The sequence below is a fragment of the Rissa tridactyla genome, chromosome 1, assembly GCF_028500815.1.
Source record: "Rissa tridactyla isolate bRisTri1 chromosome 1, bRisTri1.patW.cur.20221130, whole genome shotgun sequence".
NCBI lineage: Eukaryota > Metazoa > Chordata > Aves > Charadriiformes > Laridae > Rissa > Rissa tridactyla.
In genome coordinates this window covers 97,842,380-97,860,863 of record NC_071466.1, presented here as the reverse complement: position 1 = coordinate 97,860,863, position 18,484 = coordinate 97,842,380, and the positions used below count along the sequence as shown (strand labels likewise).

The window sequence follows — 18,484 nt, the reverse complement described above, 5'->3', positions numbered from 1 at the left end:
TAAGCGTTTTATGCCAAATGAACAGCTCGCACAGGAAGGGCTGAAGGAGACCTACCTCAGAGTTACCAAATGACTTGAGGAGTTCCTGAGTCAAATCTTTGCTCTCAGCATGAAGAATGGCAGGGAGCAATGTGAGCTCCAGTACCCTTTCCTCTGAAGGACATCTCCCCAATATCAAATTAGAAAGAAAACCCAAAAGAGTAAAATTGGCTACTTGGATCGTTAGGAATAAAAAGACTTATCAAAAACCTGATTCCTTTCCCCAGCAGAGACATGGCAGGGCAGCATTTCTGCGCCCCTATGGGCAACTCTCCGTATGTCCGCTCTCCTTGGCTATTAAGGATGACTGACCTCAAAACAGGGGCCTTTTTTTGACTATGAATCCATAATTTCTATGCCATTTATCCCATCCGTAGATTGCTTGTTGCAATTTTACAAGCCAAACCTCCAAATCCGAAAGGTGAAATCCAGTGATGGTTGACTTCATTAGCCCAACAGCTCTTTATTTGATGCTGGTATTTACAAAAAATAGGTAAGGGTTATTAAAATTTGGGTTTGATAGTTAATGTGCAAGTTTATTAGAGAGAGAATATATCCTGTGCTTGTATCCACATACAGTGTTTATTTACACTTTTAAAGCATGTTTACTGACCTCAGCAAATAGTATTTCCAAGAAAGCAGCTCGCAGGCTAAGCAAATAGCGAAGTGATCCGGAGACATTATTTAATGAGGGAAGTGACTCACTGGCTTAATGATGGGGAGGCCTCCACCAGCAAGCCGGGCTGCCAGGGCTGGAAACCCAGGTGGAAAGAGGATGCCCGCAGGCACGGAGCAATGTGGTGCCATTCAGCCAGAGGAAAATGAAGCAGGTCTACAGCATCTGTGGCTGTGCTGCAAAGACTGTGTGCCATTTTGGAAACCTGAGCTGTCAACAGGCATTTTTGGATGGCGCAGGGTTTTTTCCTGGGAGGGGTTTGCTGTAGAGATCCCCCCGGGTGTCTGTACCCATCACAGCTCTGCCGCAGGGGGCAGAGGCACAGTGGGCAGAGCACAGAGGTGCCTGTACCCCCAGAGCGGACCAGGCACATTGCAACACCTCAGACTGGAAAAATAAACACCTTTTTGTCGTGTTTTCCCCTCTCACCAGGGCCTGTCCAGCCCAATGCTGCGCTGCCCATCCCAGCGTCTCCTGGACAGGATAGTGCGGCGCTACGCTGAGGTGCCAGACGCTGGTAGCATCTACATGGACCACCTCACTGACCGGGACAAACTGCGCCTGCTGTACACACTGTCAGTGAATTCACACCCCATCTTGTTACAGGTACACACCACCTTGCCCCAGCTTGAAATGCCACCCTTGCAAGCAAACCCTGGCATGAGATGTGCACCAGCCCCCAGCTGCAGAGGAGTCCCAGCCCTGGCCTTTGGCAAGCTCCCTAGCCTTCATAAAGCATCCTTCTTCTATGGGGTTGGGTGGCTGAAGCCAGGCAGACTCCTGCGGTGCTCCTTGCATCAGCCTGTGAAGTTGTGGAGAGCTATTGATGCCCAGCCCCTTAAATAAAACGGAATACAGACGGATTATTGCACTAGTGCACTGTGAAAGCCAGGCTTTTGCATTTCCTCAATACTTCACAGTGTTATGTTTGCATTGCTAATATATTACTTAAAATCACAGCCTGTTTATAAAAGAGAAAGAGCAAGCTTCAGTGTGGGAGGACCAAGATGCAGAGTTGAGGTTGAACATAGAATTGGGGAGCACTGATTTCCCAGGCTCCATGTACCAATGCTGTTTTCTCCATTTGCAAGCCCCTGGTAACTAGCTCCGTGGCAAAGTGCAGCTTTGCAGAGGTGTTTGGTGGAATTCCAAATACAACTGAGCTCTGAGTTTGAACGCAGAGAGCTGGGAAGCCTCACGTCCCTCTCCTGGTCCCCCGCTGACACGCCTGGCACGTGGCTCTTCTCTTTCCTTACATGTCTCCTAGGGAGTATCCTCACCTTTTCCCACCACCGCCCCAACTTCAGTCCTCATTGCTATTTCTTTCAAGCCTTTGAGATTCCACAAAGAAGAGAGACGGTGGCAGCATCTGCCTCCTGCCCTGGGCCACTGCTGCCCTCAGCAGCTCCCAGGGCTCTGCCTGGTCCCAGGGAGAGAGAATGGAGCTCGTGCTCTAGCATTCTCCCGGGGCTTGTTCAGCCAGCCCAGCCGCTGCTCACTGGGGCACGAGGCTGCACTCTCAGCCCTGTAAAGGTGTGGGAATGCAGCTTGCAGAGGTGAGAAAAATATGCCAAAGAGAAATGCCTTGATTTTACATGTGTGCCCAAAGTGCCTGCACAGTAGAAGCGATAAGTAACCTTAAACATAAAACTGGACAAGTTCATAGCCCCCACCTCAGCACGGCTTAGGGGTGCTGGGGAGACAGACAAGTTATAATGTAAATGGCAGAGAGCTTTGCGTTGGCACAGCTCAGCAGTCACGCAGTTCGGTTTCCACCTGGGATAACTGCCCTGCTACCACGAGCTGCAGTGATGCATGGAGCCCAGCCCAGGTGTGCCCACTGCAGCACGCACCCAGCGCTTCTCTCCCTGAGACCGCAAAGTCGCTTACGAAACAGCCAAGCAGTTCTTACAAATTAACAAAAACCCACCTCACCCCCAAGCCGTGATCTCAGCTATGCAGTGCTCAAGAGGGACCCATCAAAGACACCTAAAATTAGCTCTTCTGTGCCTAAAATTTTCATGAATTTGAACTCTATTATTATCTTGGACTTTCCAGTTAGTACGCCTCATACAATAGGTCTTGAAATACCAGATTTTTCTTCCTTAATTAAAAAAAAGAACAAAAAAAAAGACAAAAAAAAAGCAGCATAGCTACTCCAGGATGAAGCAGCTCCTTCCCCGGCTGCTGGGACAGGCTGGGGTGAGGAAGGGTGGCGGGTGGCTTGAGAAAGCAAAAGATGACACCAGCATTGCTGCTTGAAGCCAGAAAGGGCACTTGAAATTTCTCTGGGAGGGAGGTGGGTCCACAGGCAGGGCGCAACAGCCCGAGGGCAGGGGCATTTCCCCCCATTCCCGCTCTCCCCGGCAGATCTTCCCCGACGTGGAGGGATGGCCCTTCCCGCGGTACCTGGGCTCCTGTGGGCGGCTGGTGGTCAGTGCCAGCACCCGGCCCCTGCGCGACTTCTACAACGCAGCTCCTGAGGTGGCCGCCGACCTGGCTCTCCAGCTCCTGGCCGTCCTCCGCTCCATGGGCACCAATGACCTCAACTATTTCTTCTACTTCACCCACGTGGACGCTGGCACCTTCGGTGTATTTAGCAACGGGCATCTGTTCATCCGGGATGCCAGCACGCTGGGGATCATTGACAAGGAGGAAGGTACTCAGCAGGCTCCGTGGCTGCGCATCTGTCGCAGGAGGGCTTGGCAAGATGGGGGGAACCAATCTTTCACCTGCTACGCTCAGCTCTCCTGCAGATATATTTTTTTTTTTAATCAACCAAACATTGCTTGCTAAATTAAATAATGAAAAGTTCACGGAGAGATTTACTGACAGCAAAAGCATCAGCAACTCCTGCCATCCTGGCTCTGAGTCAGGAAGATGACAGACATTTTGTTTGTGCGGTCAATGGTTTGGTGACTGATCGTGGGCACTTACGTCCTGCCCAGCCCCCTCTGTGGCTAGCAACAGCATTTAGCGTACACAGTGCTGAATGCTCTCATTTGAAGTCTTCCTAAATCACCTCTTTTGAAACTTTTGCCACACAAATGTCAATATTTGCAAGTAGAAATTTCATAACTTCATTTGTTTTAAGTGTTGGGTCAAATCAGACTCTTTTTAAGTGCATTTGCCACATTAACTAATCATCATTGTTATTATAACAACAAAATCCCCCTTTAGTCATTTTTACATAAAATCAAGGGTTACTATTCACTTTTCACAGGTTACATCGGTCTACTCCTGGAAGTAGGGCTGGTCAAAGACTATTCCTTCAATAATTTAACAATTTCATTTTGAATGTTCAAATTTTCAAAGGGCCTTTGCTCTGCTCACACATTCAGCTGAGTAGATCTCAAATATTCAGAAGCAGCTGTCAGAGAATTTTCCACTGGGTTTCTTTTTCTTGTCCCAGCAGCTATTACTGTTGACTTGACTCCAGCTAGATGAGCTGTTGTTGCAATTTAATGATTTTGGGTAACATGGAAATGTTATGGTTTTGACTATTTGTGGTAGTTTTTGTAGGAACTCCATGTTTTATGTTAGTACTCCAGTTCTTCTCATTTTTTCTGCATCAGTTTAACTCGACAGGCTCCTCTCCAATTCCTCTGTCAGGCTGTTCTGCAGAGCTCTGCCATTTGAAAAATATACATATTTCAGGAGTGAGAAAATTGGCCCATAGACAGCTACAGCAGAGGGTACTTTGTGGTGAGACAGCAGTATCCTTTAGACAGCAACAAACCTCACATTAATACCGAGGTACAGACATATGTGATTATCCATGATTTCACTCCCGTGCTTCTAACAACTGGTTTAATTGTCTCTAATAGGGAGCCAGCTGATTGACAGACAACAGGAGTATAAAGATATTTTTAGCTGTTTGACTGTGGACTGCCAGTCTGCATTTGTGTCCTGTAACTCCATCAGAGAGAAGCACAGCCTCGTCATGGTGTGTCAAGAGCTTTTGCCTAAGCTCCTGAAGGGGAAATTCCTGCAACCCGTGCAGGAGAAAATAGACAGCTTCCTGCAGCACTGCGCCAACGGCCTTGCCGATGACCAGGGCATCAACGAGGCGGTTGCAGAGCTGGCAGAGATCCTGAAACCTCTACGGTCTTGCGATTCCCGTTTTGCCTACCGCTACCCTGACTGCAAATACAGTGACAAATACTGATGGTTTTGGAGAAGGAGTCCCCTGGGAAGGACTGGGGCAGTGTCGGCCCCCTGCCAGCGCGGGAAGCAAGAAGGAACCAGGATAGCTGGAAAGAGCTGCACCAAATCTGGGGCTTCCTCATCAAGGCAGAGAATGAGGGAGCAGAGTGTACATGGGATTTATTGTTCATCTCCCAGAGATGCATTTGTTACATGGGATATTAGATATGATGTAAGGCTTATGGATTATTAGCATTATCATGAGTGACAGGGGCTACAGGATTAATAAATCTTATTCACATATTTTGGCCTTGGAAGGGTTTTCCATGCCATCCGTTAAAAAGGAACTGCCTGAAGGCAGCACACTCACAACTAGCTAGATAGAGGAGCTTTATTACCAAGAATGTCTTTCTGATCAAGATGATATATACATAATGTGGGATGGATGGAAGCATTTAAGAATTTCCTTGTGGGGATTTTTAAATCATAGATAAACTGACTCACCGCATCAGTTCTGTACCATCACCCATCACAGGTCACTTTTATAAAATATTTAAACTGTATTACTTTTATGGCACACAGAACAGAAAGATGCAATCAACAGCATTAAAAAGCTGAGAGGCCCAATGTCTCTTGAGACTTAATTTCTCTAATCCCCAAATATAATTACTTTTAGTCTTTCCCAAGTTGATGGGTAGTAACTGGAGACTAATAAATATTCTTGTTTTAAGTTCAGAAAAACTCCCAGCTCTGGGATGTGATTGTCCAGTAGATACTTTCACACTTTTCTTTCTAAAGAAAACTGAAGGAATCATTTGCACAAAATCATTTAAATAGGGAAAATACCTTAAGAGGAGAAACAACACAGGCAGAGGAGGAGAGATTAGTTCACCCTGAGCCTGGTGAGACTTGCTGAACACTCAATACTCCAGTGTAGGTGCTGGGGCACCCCCTAAAGACCTGGGGAGGTCTAAGTCCTGACCAGCAAGAGGTACAGCCATCCTCATCCATCTGCTTTTCAAAGGAGGAATCAGTAAGCCAGTCTCCAAAGGACTGACACAAGCACCTAATATTTGGGGCGCTGGACTCTTTTTTCACAGCCGTGGCCACGCAACACAGGTGCCCCATTTTGTGGGGGAAGGTTGCAAATGTTGCAAACCACAACTTTCTCACCCAGCACCTGTCAGTCCCTGTCCCGTGTGCTCCCTGTGGGGTGTCAGACACCCACACCAAACCTTCCCTGATGTCTAGGGGACTGCCAGACCTCACCTGGGTGTGAGGCTTTCTCTTGGGATACAGCTGCACGGGAGTCACCAAGAAAATTTGACTGAGCTGAGTCAGAAACTAGACTCTCTGGATCCCCCGTAAGTATTTTCATCGCAGAAACAGTCTTCCTTTAGCCATGGTTCAAAAAAGAAATCAGCAGCATAAAAGCAGAAAAAGATGTGAGTGCATTTGCATTGCTAATTGTTGTACGGAGTTACTGGGAGCAGGAATGGAAGTCAAGATTTTGTGTTGGCTGTGGAGGGTCTCTGTGTGTGCAGATCACATGGCCTGGGGTTCACGGCAGGTGTTGCAGACCGATTAGGCATCCAAAACCACACACAGGTCAGATGCTGCGAAAATCTGACCCGGGACACTTATTTTGCCTTTCCTGCTGGCATAAAGTATCAAGTGCACCTTTCACCTCTCAAGAAGTAGAAACATTGAAAATAATTTGTAGGTAAATTTAGCTCCAGGCCCAGATGGTCTAACAGCAAAAATGTTTAAATATACAGCCTAAGCTATGGCTGCAGCCCTCTTTCTCGATTTCAGTCTATTTCTACATCGTGGCTCTCTTCCAATAAGAAAAACATGTCCTTCACTGAGATCCATAAGGCTGACTAACAATCTGTTTTCAACAGTTTTTCTTGAATCTGTCTGCATCTCCGATCTCTCAGTCTGTGGTTTTACCTGATAGCTGGGCACTAGCCCCCAGGGCCCCTTCCCCTCCAGCTAGCCCTCCTCCTCGGTGCTGGAGGCTGGCCTCCTTGCATGGAGCAGGAGGAGCTCACGCTCCACCACCGCTCTTGCTCGGGTCAGCGGTGAGGTTCTGCCCACCCTGGAGCTGCCAGCCTCCTCTCAGTGCTGGAGGGCAGCCTCCTTCATGCAGTCATAACTAAAAACGCACACTGCAAAATGCCCAAAAAGCTTAAGATGAAGAACTGGCCCGGGCTGCCCATGCCCCAGCAGAGATGCTGGGCAAGTCGTGGTCGGCAGAGAGGCCTTCGCAGGTGTCCCATGACTCAGGCTGGCATCTGATTCGGTGGTCTTTGGTTTAGCAATGGTTTGACTTGCACTGGAAGGAGGAGCAGCCCTTGCAACAGGGCTCCACACTGGGTTCACTCCTTTCCCCTGTGTCCTGGGCATTTTCCTTTTCACCACAGACATTTTCCTTTTCATAGAATCAGAGAATACGAGGTTGGAAGGAACCTCAAGGATCATCTGGTCCAACCTTTCTTGGCAAAAGCACAGTTTAGAAAAGATGGCTCAGCTGAATCTTCAAAGTGTCCAATGGCAGGGAATCCACCCCTTCCCTGGGGAGATTATTCCAATGGCTGATTGTTCTCATTGTGAAAAATTTTCCTCTTGTGTCCAATTGGAATGTCCCCAGGAGTAACTTCTACCCAGTCCCCCTCCTCTCTTCCATGTGACTCCTTGTAAAAAGAGAGTCTCCATCTTCTTTGTAGCCACCCTTTAAATACTGGATCATGGTGATAAGGTTTCCCCTTAGCCTTCTTTTCTCAGGGCAGAACAAACCCAATGCTTTCAGCCTTTCCTCATACGGCAGGCTTCCCGGTTCTTTAATCATCTTTGTGGACCTTCTCTGGACCCTCTCCATCCTGTCCACATGGTTTTTGTATATTTTCTTTTGGAAATGAGCCATTCATCTATTGTATGGCTCTGTGCAAAATGTCTCCTGGGCAGTAGAGCATCTCTCTGCTAACAAACCAGCCCAGGGAAATGCAGAGGGGATGCATGTGCTCAGCATCTTGGAGAACGGCAGGAGCAAGCCCAGATCTCTCAGGTCTAATCCGTCATTGAGTCAAAGGACTGAGAGGTGTCACACAGGCTTCAGCTGGGCCCTGAGAACTCATGGTCCTAAAACGTCGGGTGTAAGAAATGGAAGAGTCATGGTCTTACCCTGCTGCTGGACTCGGTTGACAAGACTGCAACAGAAGTCTTGAGGCACATGGCATCTATTTTCACACAGCTTGTTTCAAAGTTGTTGAAGCTGAAAGGAATCTCCCCACTGCTTTCAATAGACTTTGATATGAATTTAAAAAAAATTATTAAAAATAACGGAATCATGGATTTAAAAATTATTAAAGTGTGGAGAGCTGAGTTGACCGCCAGTTTCTCTTCAGACATCAATTACAAAGGCCAGGCTCATGTGAGACTGTGACTAATATGCCAGCCATAAAATCAGTCCATGGCAGAACAATAATTTTCCTAAACTAAATCTCATTTCCCTATATTTCCCTGGCCTGGTTTTTTTGCATTGCCATTTTTTTTCTCTTAGCATTTTCCTTTCTCTTGGCAGTCAGGCTCTGGAATCAGTGCCCACCCTGTCTGCCAGCTCCAGTCAAACCTTGAAATGTTAGTAGGCCAAGCTCCAAAAGGATGTGAAATTAATTTATAAATGGCAATTATTTCAAACCCAATCCTTCCCAAAAGAACTCTCGAGCAATTTTTTCCTCTCTGCGTTCAAGTTGTTTCTGACGGTGGCTTTGTGTAAGCTTTTGCAAACTGTTCCCGGTAACAACTTAAAACAACTTAAAACACTTCCATAGCAGGACAAGGATGGCAGGAGAAGTCTTCCACCAGTCTCACAGGCAGCCTCAGAGATTCCTTTATTTGCAAGTAGTTTGCAGCTGCCTTTATGCTCACTTGTTTATCGCATGCCGATAGCGCATGCCCCATATCCCAGATATTTTTAAAGTTTTCATGTCAAGAGGTTGGTAAAACTGCATTTTCTGCCATATTTTGTCTAGTAGAGTGTTTTAACATGGTGACTCCTCAGGGGATGGGGGCTGTGTACGGGCAGCCCATAGCAAGCGACAGTCACGGTTTTACCTAGCGTAGTTCACCGCTCCTCTAAGGATCATCTTCAGTCAGCTACTTCACATGTGTCCATGGTGCTCGCACCACGGCCTCCTGCCCCACACAGCCCCTTGGGAAGGAAAGGCAGCTGACAATGACATTAAATTGTATTTTTCATGCACTCCTCCCACCAAAGAGAGAGCACCCTGGCAGCGTTGGCTGAAACAGGCCCTCATCACAGAAATTGGAAAATCGGTAAAAACTGATTCCCCTCCAGCAGCAACGCGCCCGGTGCCTATTTGCTCTGCACCCTCGTCTTCATTCAGACACCCTCTTACTCAGATATGGCCGATGCAGGGGGAAATGCCACTGAGACACAGACTCTGAAGTGGCCACGTGCCCCCAAATGTCACAGGTGCATCTGTGCCCCTTGAGTCTGGGCCGTTCTGACGCTTCCCGGCACTTCCCAACCAGCGCCCTTGGCAGGGACGCTGTGTATCACCAGGAAAACACATGCAGATATTTGATATCTGGTATCTGGTCACACACAGAGCACCCCACTTCTAGCGGGGGCCACTTTCCTAACATCTGGTCCTGGGGGTGTTGGAGGTCCAGGTTTTCCACTCCATAGCTTTTGTGGGTGATAATTTCTTGCCTCACTTTATGCCTCTTCCACCCACCTCCCAGCTTCCCACAAGGGGCTATCCAGAAAATATCGTGGCATGTTGGAGAACTTAGGATCAACAGCTCCCATCCACAGGAGCAGCCAGATAAGCACATTAGTTGCAAGCTCAGCCAACAACAGTTGTTTGCAGGTGCTTTTTATTTGGCTTCTGGTTTCCTGAGACTTTAGGATGCACTTGGGTCCTATTTGCCAATTACTCTCTACAGCCAGGTGCTCCAGATACTTTATTGCTAATACTTCCTAAGTGAAACCTCAGCTTCTCCCATTATCACATGAATATGGAAAGTAGAGCTTTAACAAAAGTATTGAATGTCATGAGATGTTACGAAACCACAAGAGCCAGCACCACGGTACCAAGACACATTCATTTGATTAATAAGTGAGTCTGGCTGCCACTCTATCCTCTGTTTCTCTAATTCAGTGCTGAAAGGAGGTTGGTAGCCATCCTGAAATTAAACACAAACAAACATGAACTTCAGGGAAAGGGAAATTAAATTAAAACAGCTACTCATGGCAAGTCCACTGGGGGGTTGGGAGAGGCGTGCACAGTTTCTTTCTTATGGATTAGGGAAAATGGCCAAGCTCATCTGCTCTCCTCTGTATGAGGATGGCCTCAGCCAGAGGGTATTGGTAGGTTTTTAGCACTGCTCCTCAAGGAAGACTTGAACAACTGACAGGAGACCCCAAGGAAGGGTGAGGATGACCCAGACGTCCAGAAAAAGTGAAAAGAGAAGAAAAGACAGATGGAAAGCCAGAGAGCGTCACCTGATAAAGATCTTCAAACAATTTTTTTTAAAAGCAATAAAAGGATGGAGGTAATCTGTTCTGCATGGGAGCTTACGTGCTAGTAGGCTAGATGGGCTGCAGTCGGAATAGCATGGAAATGGATACAGGAGCTGCAAGGACTCCACTGCTGGGAGACTCAAAGCAAGAGCATAGTGACATGGCTGAACATGGCACCAAACTGGGCAGGAGACTGACCCCGAGACTACCGGAGATCCTTCCCCATACAAGGGGTGACCACTGAGGTGGCCAGACCCTCTCACCTCAGATCTCTCTATCATGTGTGATGAGCTGTCAACCCTTAAAACTGTGGTCCACAAATCTCGCTTGGAGACAAGACCTCCTAAAGGAGGAGCTGTTAGATGGGTCTGTTTGGTGGCTGAATCTGGAGAAGAAAATAGTGGGGTTACCCATCTGCGCATAGCCCACCAGAAGGGATGGGGCAGCAGCAGTAAGCCAATTTTCTCATTGAAAAAAGAAACACTGTGTTTCTGGCATAGTTTTACTTGCTGGATTTTACATTTTGGCTCTTCTGGAGCAAAGAGAGGAAGTTTCCCTTTCTCCACACGTCTCCAGTTGGAGCTGAAGGCACGTCTCCAGTTGGAGCTGAAGGCTGCTGCCTACCCTGTAAAGTAGCTCCAGCTGCTGCCAGCCCTCCTTGCTCGTGCCCTAAAGGCCATCTAAATCCCACCACTGACCTTCTCACCTCTCCCTGCTACCATCAGGCTGGGATGGGGGCTGGCTACAGGACCCCCAGCCCTCTCCTAACCTTCGAGAGGAACAATCAGGCAAAAGTTTCCTCAACGGGAAAAGGATGATGAGCTCCAGCGAGAGCCAGAGCTGCACCTCCTTTGCCTCTACCAGCTCCCTCTGCAGCAACTCTCTGAGCCTGAGCCCCTCACTTCTTTACGGATCAAAGGCCTGGGATTAGCGGTTTTTTTAACAGCAAGCTCTGTTCCTTAAATCTCAAGGTATAAATGGCAAGAGTCAGTCTAAAGCAAGCTTTTCAGGTGTTTGAAAGAACAAGAATACACCAGCCTCTTCCCTGGGGACATGGAGCTTTAAGAGAACAAGTTTTTCAAGCTCTACAATCCTATAGTACTACTCAGCAAGGATGCATATAGCTACAACCTTTGTCTTGCACAGTTCATTTGCCACATTGCATGTAAAGATAGCTTTTTAGACTAACACCCACAGAAGCGTCATGTAAGGTTCAGCGTATTATGCATTTTAAAAGGACCTTGTCAGTTACGCTGGATTTTTTTTTCCTTTCAAAATTTAAACTTGTCAATTTCATTCCTCTAGTGATGTCTTAAAATAGTGGGTTTTTTCTTGCTCTGGAAAAACAATCAAGTCACTAGGAACAATCAGAGACTTTTCACAGGGATGAAAACCTTCCTCTGTTCGTATTCTTGGTACAGAAAGAGCAAGAGAGAAGATCACCTTTGGGTTTTCATTCCGCTCTGGCTGGAGCAGCTGTAAACATTTACTCTTTTTTTCCCCCACTATCTCAAGCTGGAGATGGAGTAAAGACAGTGCCCTTACATGTTTGCACTATTTCTACCAGCAAAACAAAGCAGGAATTTGTGTACAGATCAGGTACTGCTGAAGGACAGGAGGCAAAAGGTGCTGGAAGAATGATGCTGCTGGGGGAAAGTGCTGGGATTAAACATCTCTTTTACCAGTCAGGGCACCTGTCACCATTTCAGACAACCCTGAAGGGAGTCGCTGCATCACCACTGGTGTTTAAAAACGGAAATCCCTTCAGCAAGTGGGCAAGGGGTGGGAACGGCTGTCCAGGTTTCAGGAAATGAATTATTTATCCCTTCCCCTTTTCCACTCATGGCGCTCCTTGCTCTGCCTGTCCGCTTCCACCGGAGAGGGGGACCCTGCTGGGTGCCTTGGCCACGTGAAGGCTGTGCGGGATTAAACCTCCCCAGTGCCAAAGCAGCCGCCTGATGAGCAAGGCCAGGGGTGATGCCTGGTGCTCAGGGGCTTTCCATCTAATGGCTGAGTTGCCTTGGGACAAGCGTTGACAGGGGTTTCTCTTTGTGCCTACAAGGGTGTGAAAGAAAAAAGCCGTGTAGGAAGCACTTTTGTTGAATTCTGTGAGCAAAATGACCAGAAAATCCAACAAACCACTGTTGACTTGTTTTGTCAACCTCCTTTGAGAAAGGCTTTCTGAAGTTAAGCTGTTACATGTTTTTTTCCAGCAGTAGTGTTGGGTTCTCAGTATTCTGCCTAAGAAGGAACGTCCATCCAGGCGCAGGGAGAGCAGGGAAGGGCTGGCCAAGCAGTGCTGAACTTTACGGTTGCACACCCCTAGGTAGGAGCCAAGCTGAGCTTTCTAAAAATACAGCTTTTGCATGACTGAAGGATTGTATATACAGCGATATAAAGTTACCAGGGAAGGAAGGCAGAAAAGAGTAGCTTCTGAATGGAGGACACGAGTACGAATGTGACCCTGAGGTTCTACCAGAAATACATATATTTACCTTAAAAATTAGTCTAAGCCCTCAGCACTGGCAAAGTCAAGGAGAAAGTATAAAAGGCCAAATGCTGTGGAAACAACAAGCATTTTTCTAACTGGACCAGAGTCTTCAAAAGACTGTCAGCCTCAGGGACGTCAGTGTTCATGGGATTTTGTGAGAAGGATTATTCATAAATTAGACAGAAACATAGATCTAACTGACGGGCAGTGAGAGAGTGCTCTCAGAACTAGAGGCAAAAATTAAGAGTTACTGGAAAAGGTGCAACTACAAAGTCCTCCTTTTCCCTGCTGCAGATCCGGATCTGTGAGCACACCCATTCCTGCTCTGAGACACTGGCCAGCTTCTTCTGGAGCAAGTAGGGGCAAAGGCCCTTGGCACAGCGCCCTAAATCACCTCCTGCTGCTGGACGAGGATAGAAGGATGCTACGTGGCAGACGAGTGAGCTCTTCTAGAGGGAAGCCAGGTTTGCAGGTTGCAAGGACAGCTGTGAGCCGCTTCATGACTTAACTTTCTAAGCCATATATGGAGCCCAACAGGAAAGCCTGATCTGCTGTGATGTCTGCCCAAGTCTTTCTTCAAGAGCCCTGCAACAGTGGGATCTGTTTAAAGGCACCACATTAGAAGCTCAGAGTAAATGCGTACCGACAAGAAATAAAAAAATAAATACACACATACCCCAGGTGGCTAAACAGTAGCACAACGGAGGGATTCAAAGCAAACAGACACCCTTCAAAAAGTAGAAATCAAATGCAGAAATTAGGCAAATTAGATGCAAGACTACAATAAGGCAGCCCCAGAAGAGAAACCCAAGGAGCTACTTGCTCACAGCGTGGAGGCTGACAATAAACCCTTTCTCAAACACACCAGAAGCAGAAAGCCTGCCAGAAGAGCTGCTGTGGCCAGCACGCAATCTCAGCGCAAGGAGGCCCAAGGAACAAAGAAATCAGTATTTTGCAATGTTATTCACAGGCAGTGTCTCAAAGAAGAAATAGTAGTAGCTTAAGGAAATCTGTTAAGAGCAAAATGAGGTAAAAACCCACCCCATTCTCCCCATTTGTCGGGGTAAGGAGTCAATACACGGGGGAAGGTGGGGGGGGGCATGCAGCTCACCTCAACTAAGACTTTGCTGCTGCTCTATAGGAAAGTTGGCAAATAACGGTTCTGACGGAAATATTACGCAGGGGGTGTGAGTGAGGAGCCCTGCTCAGTTATTTGCTGCCAAGGCAGGCGACACACAGGATGGGCACGACCCCATTCAAGGCAGATGCTCATCGTGGGGAGAAAACCAGGAGCAGAGCAGCAGTTCGAGCAGGGGCTCCAGGGAGCTCATCCTGCCAAGGGAGCCTGGAATGAGTTGGGTTTTTTGGAGCACAGCACAGAGGAAAACGGGATAACCAGATGGGCACAGGCATGGGAGGATTTTCCCAGGGGAGGTCAGCTTCGCAAGGCATCATGAGCCTAAAGAGAGGTGACTGCAGTAAAAATCCCCATGTCAGGGATTGTAGGGTGGTGGGAGGACATAGCAGGAGAAGGATCCCTCTTTGTCTTGTTTCTTACATTCCTCCCCAAACACAACACTGGAGATTTGGCCTGATGTGTCAGCCCAAGTGAATTTCAAAGGTCACAGGAAAAGCCGTGAACGAGGGCTGGGGCTCCTGGGGTGACGTCCCAGTTCGTGGCCAGGAAGCCACTTCCGATGACCAAGGAAACATCTCCCTCAGTGGAAAAGGAGTCTTTACCTTTGTGATGTCCATAAAATTAATGATGTGAATAATTTAACTGTATTTATGAATAAGGCTATTGCAACATAGCTACTAATGACTCACTGTCTTCTCAAGGAAACACCCTAATTTTCCACTGATATCTGCTTTTGGAGGGAAAAAAAACACCCCACAACTTGAAGGAAATAAGCTTATCCTGATCCAGAGAAACAATCTTAAGATCAGTGTTGTGAGTGGGAGGGAGAGAGAGCACTGTGTAATGGCACATGGCAGCTTTGAGATCCCAGATCTATTAAAACATTCGTTTGCCAGCCTAGCCGCTTTGCATGCCTGGAAATGTTCATTCAGAACAAACCTTTGTCATAATCAAAACCAAGTTGTCAGGCAAAAATGAATATGGTTTAATTTTAGAGGGCAGGAACCCTCAAGAGACTTTTTATTTCAACATCTGAAGCAGCTGTCAGTGGCTGTATGTGGATTAATACAAGTTTCTCTCCTCTCATAGATCCAAAACAGTCCAAGAGAGTTGATCTGATGCTTGTGTGCTTTTTAGAGTTTGGAAACATTGGTCTTGGAGAACTTGCTTTCCTCCCAGGTGAAGCCTGGTAGCTCAGGAACATGTCCCTCCTCCTGTCTCTCCTTGCGTCCTTCTTGGGTTTTTTGAGAGATTAACTACCATGATTGTGCTCTCTTGATATCTTACCCAAAACAGCTTCATCTGTGGCTGCAAGGCTGCTTTTTCTTCTAACCATCCTCACTCACTTATGTTTGCTGAGACAAGTCATTTCTCCAGGAGGACCGAGTGACCCCAGCCTCCTTGCTAAGGAGCAATTGCTCATTCCAGAAACGGAGAGCTTTGTGTTTTTTGAACTGAAATGAAAGAGGACTTTGCTGAGCACCCAGTGATGCTCCTCAGCTTTGCCTGGGGGCAAGCAGCCGGGGAGGAGGACATCTTTCCCTGCCCCAAGGTGAAATGTGGCCATCAACCTGTTTGCTCCTAGAGGATGTCCCCACTGCCACCAGCCCCAGCTGCCAGGTCACATCTCTCCCCCAGGGGCCCGGCTGCAGAGGAGCTCTGCCGCGGCATCACCCGGGCCCGAGCTGCTTTGGCATCTTGGAAGAGGGAAGAGAAACTATTTCCTAGAAGTTGCCACAGTTGGAGAGATGCCAGGGGAAAAACTTCCTCCGGGTGCGTGCCAGAGGAGACGAAAGCCAATTGTGAAGAGAGGAATTAGGGAAAGGTCATTATCACCCAAAATGCTGGGTTGTCCAATTCCAACTTAATTAAGGGAGCATGGCGGGGTAGAGGACACCATGGCGTGAAGTGCTGGGCTTCTGCTGGTGCTGCCCCACATCAGATGGGATAAACCCTGCTCGGGGGAATTTGCCATCCAAACAGATACGGCAAATACATTACAGGATTCAGAAACCATGAAGGAGGTTTCACTGAAAAAAAAAAAAAGCAAATGCAGCTCTTTCTAGTCCGTTTCCTATTAATTGAATCACAATTTCCTTCCCCTGCTGAGCTGGTAACCACTGCAGACCTCAGGGGAAAAGGCCATAATAAAAGAACATTCCATCCAACAAAGCTCCTGTCCCCCAGCCCTTTTCCAAGCCCCCTGGAAGCAGCAGATGCCTCTGCCTGCTGAGCTCAGAGTCCATCGCGCCACGTCAACCGCACGCCATTGACCTGAAAGATTTGCCATGTGAAGTCACCTAAAAACAAGGCGAGACACAGGGGAGGAGATCAGGAGCAGCCAGAGATGATCAGCAAGAGGAGCAAGATGCTCTCTGATGTGGAGAGGACATCCCGGGCAGGGGAGCGTGGTGCAAGGAGGTACATGGGCAGGCAGCAGCCTCCCGTGCGGGGAGATGCGCAGGCTGTAGCAGAGAGGGGGCAACGCGACTGCACACGTGTGTGCGGAAAGACCACACAGCTCCAGCTGAAGAAGTGAGGATGAGGCATATAGATTTTCAGGTCAATCACACGGTGGGTAACGGAGGGAGGCAGGGGAGGGAAAGACGTGACCCGTGCAGCAGGGAAGCGATGACTCTGGTCGGAGCATTTTAGCGTGGCAAGAGGCAAATGGGAGAAAATCAAATAAAGAATCCCAGAGTAATTCAAGTTAAACCAACATTTAAAACAGCATTTCTGTAATGGGGACTAAGGTGTAGGAGCGTTGGAGGGACATTAAGCCTCCACAGTTTTAAAAACTTTAAGGCACTTAATGCTTTCTCAGGCAGCCCAAGCAAATGAGTCACCTTCCAAGAAGACAAATAAATGTCTATTTTAAAAAGAGCTATTTTTCTTGCATCCCTGTGGATTTGCAATTTTCAGTGACAGGCATAGATCTACACACCATATTGAGCTAATTGCTTTATCATATTCTCTGGCCTGGAAGTTCCTTTTAATGCCAACTTGCCCCTCAAACCCAAATTCTTGCTCCCCTCTGAGCATCAAATACACCGAGAGAAGGTGATGAGCACGGCTGAGACACAAGGAGTGTGTCAATGCATGGGAAGCTTACGCTAAGGGTGCTTGGCAGTGACAGCACGGAGATAAATGTTAAGAGAAGGTGATGTATTTTGAGAAGGAGAGATGAGCGCAACTAAAAAGCATCAAAATGAGCACATAAAGCATACAAGACATTCAAGAAGCGAAGAGATTTGCCAGAATAGAGAGAAAGAGGGTTCCGTCTATGGCAGATCGATAGCTTGCCAAAGTAACTGGAGGAGGAAGGAGGTGCAAAAAAAGACACAGAGCAGTCAGTGAGCAGCTCTCCCTGTCAATGTAAGATTTTTTTTTTTTTTCTGTGTTTTCAAGTTTTTGAAAGCAGACACACCACCCGGCTTCCGGAAAATGAGAAGAAATGCACTTCCCTTCTCTCCAGCCACGGAAACCCCCACTTTCTTAACTTGTACATCTACCGCTGCCCTGTATCCACCTCCCGTGCAGCGCGTGAGCTCCCTGGGGGTTTGCTCTGAAGGCAGAAATGGTAAACGTGGGTAATCCCTGGCAAGGAGGAAAGGAAACAGTGAAACAAGATGTTCCAACTCTCTACCCTGCCTCCAAGGGCCAAAATCTGCCAGCACGAACCTCCTTATCCCTTATTTCCAAGAGCCTTTCTCGGCAGAACCTGGTGTTTTCCCTCGCAGGTCTCCGTGTTCCCCGTTTGCCTGGCAGCTCCCATCGGCCCAGCCGGCGGTGAGGGGACAAAGTGCCGAGCTGCCCCGGCACCCTCCTTCAGCCGCCAGCACCTCCGCTGGGGCTGCCCCCACAGCCCCCAGGCTGAACTGCTGCGAGAGAGGAGGTGGCGGGGAGGGGACTGGCCTTTGCTGGAGCTCAGGGGCTGGGCACGTTTCCGTGCCGAAAGGCAAATGGATTTTTCTAGTGCCGTCTCCACATTAATGCAGAGCTGAGTGTTGCCCGGCATCGTGCCCCAAAAGCATCTTGTCGCTGCTGTCCGGCGGGGGTGAAGTTTCGCTGCCAGGCCCTCAGGCACATACAGCAGGGGCCGAAGGGACTGGCCGGAGAAACACCAGGCAGCGCTGAAATAGCCAGCGTCTGCTGCGCACAGGGCAATCAAATACCTATTCCAACACAGCAGCACTTCATGCACTTCATTCATACAGTGTCTTGTGTTCTCCGGTCTTGTAATTGTGTCGATAAGCCATAGACAGCATTTATCTGCAGTGTTCTTCATAGCACAGCAATAATTGCTAAAGGCTCCATCAAGGTCCGCGAACAGTGTTTTGCGCTGATTTTGAAATTTAGGAACTGAAGTTGCACTTAACGGTAATTGCCAACTCATTTTGTTCCATGCTGGAAAACTCACCCCACCTTTGCTTTTTACTTTGC

The 18,484-nt window shown here is 47.9% G+C and overlaps 1 protein-coding gene across 2 annotated transcripts in view; it reads left to right on the top strand.

Annotated features, from left to right (window-relative positions):
• Window positions 1-16,863, top strand: part of DIPK2B (divergent protein kinase domain 2B) — a 28,437-nt gene extending 11,574 nt beyond the window's left edge. The window contains exons 3-6 of one of the 2 annotated variants that reach the window (XR_008469100.1): window positions 1,148-1,321; window positions 3,086-3,374; window positions 4,543-6,225; window positions 13,198-16,855. Coding sequence is in view for 1 of the 2 variants with exons in the window: in XM_054219223.1 (XP_054075198.1) it covers window positions 1,148-1,321; window positions 3,086-3,374; window positions 4,543-4,883 (804 nt within the window). In the remaining variant the exon portion in view is untranslated. Of the gene's footprint in view, window positions 1-1,147; window positions 1,322-3,085; window positions 3,375-4,542 lie in introns of both variants that reach the window. The other variant, XM_054219223.1, reaches the window with a different exon arrangement.
• The last annotated feature ends 1,621 nt before the right edge of the window (window positions 16,864-18,484 follow it).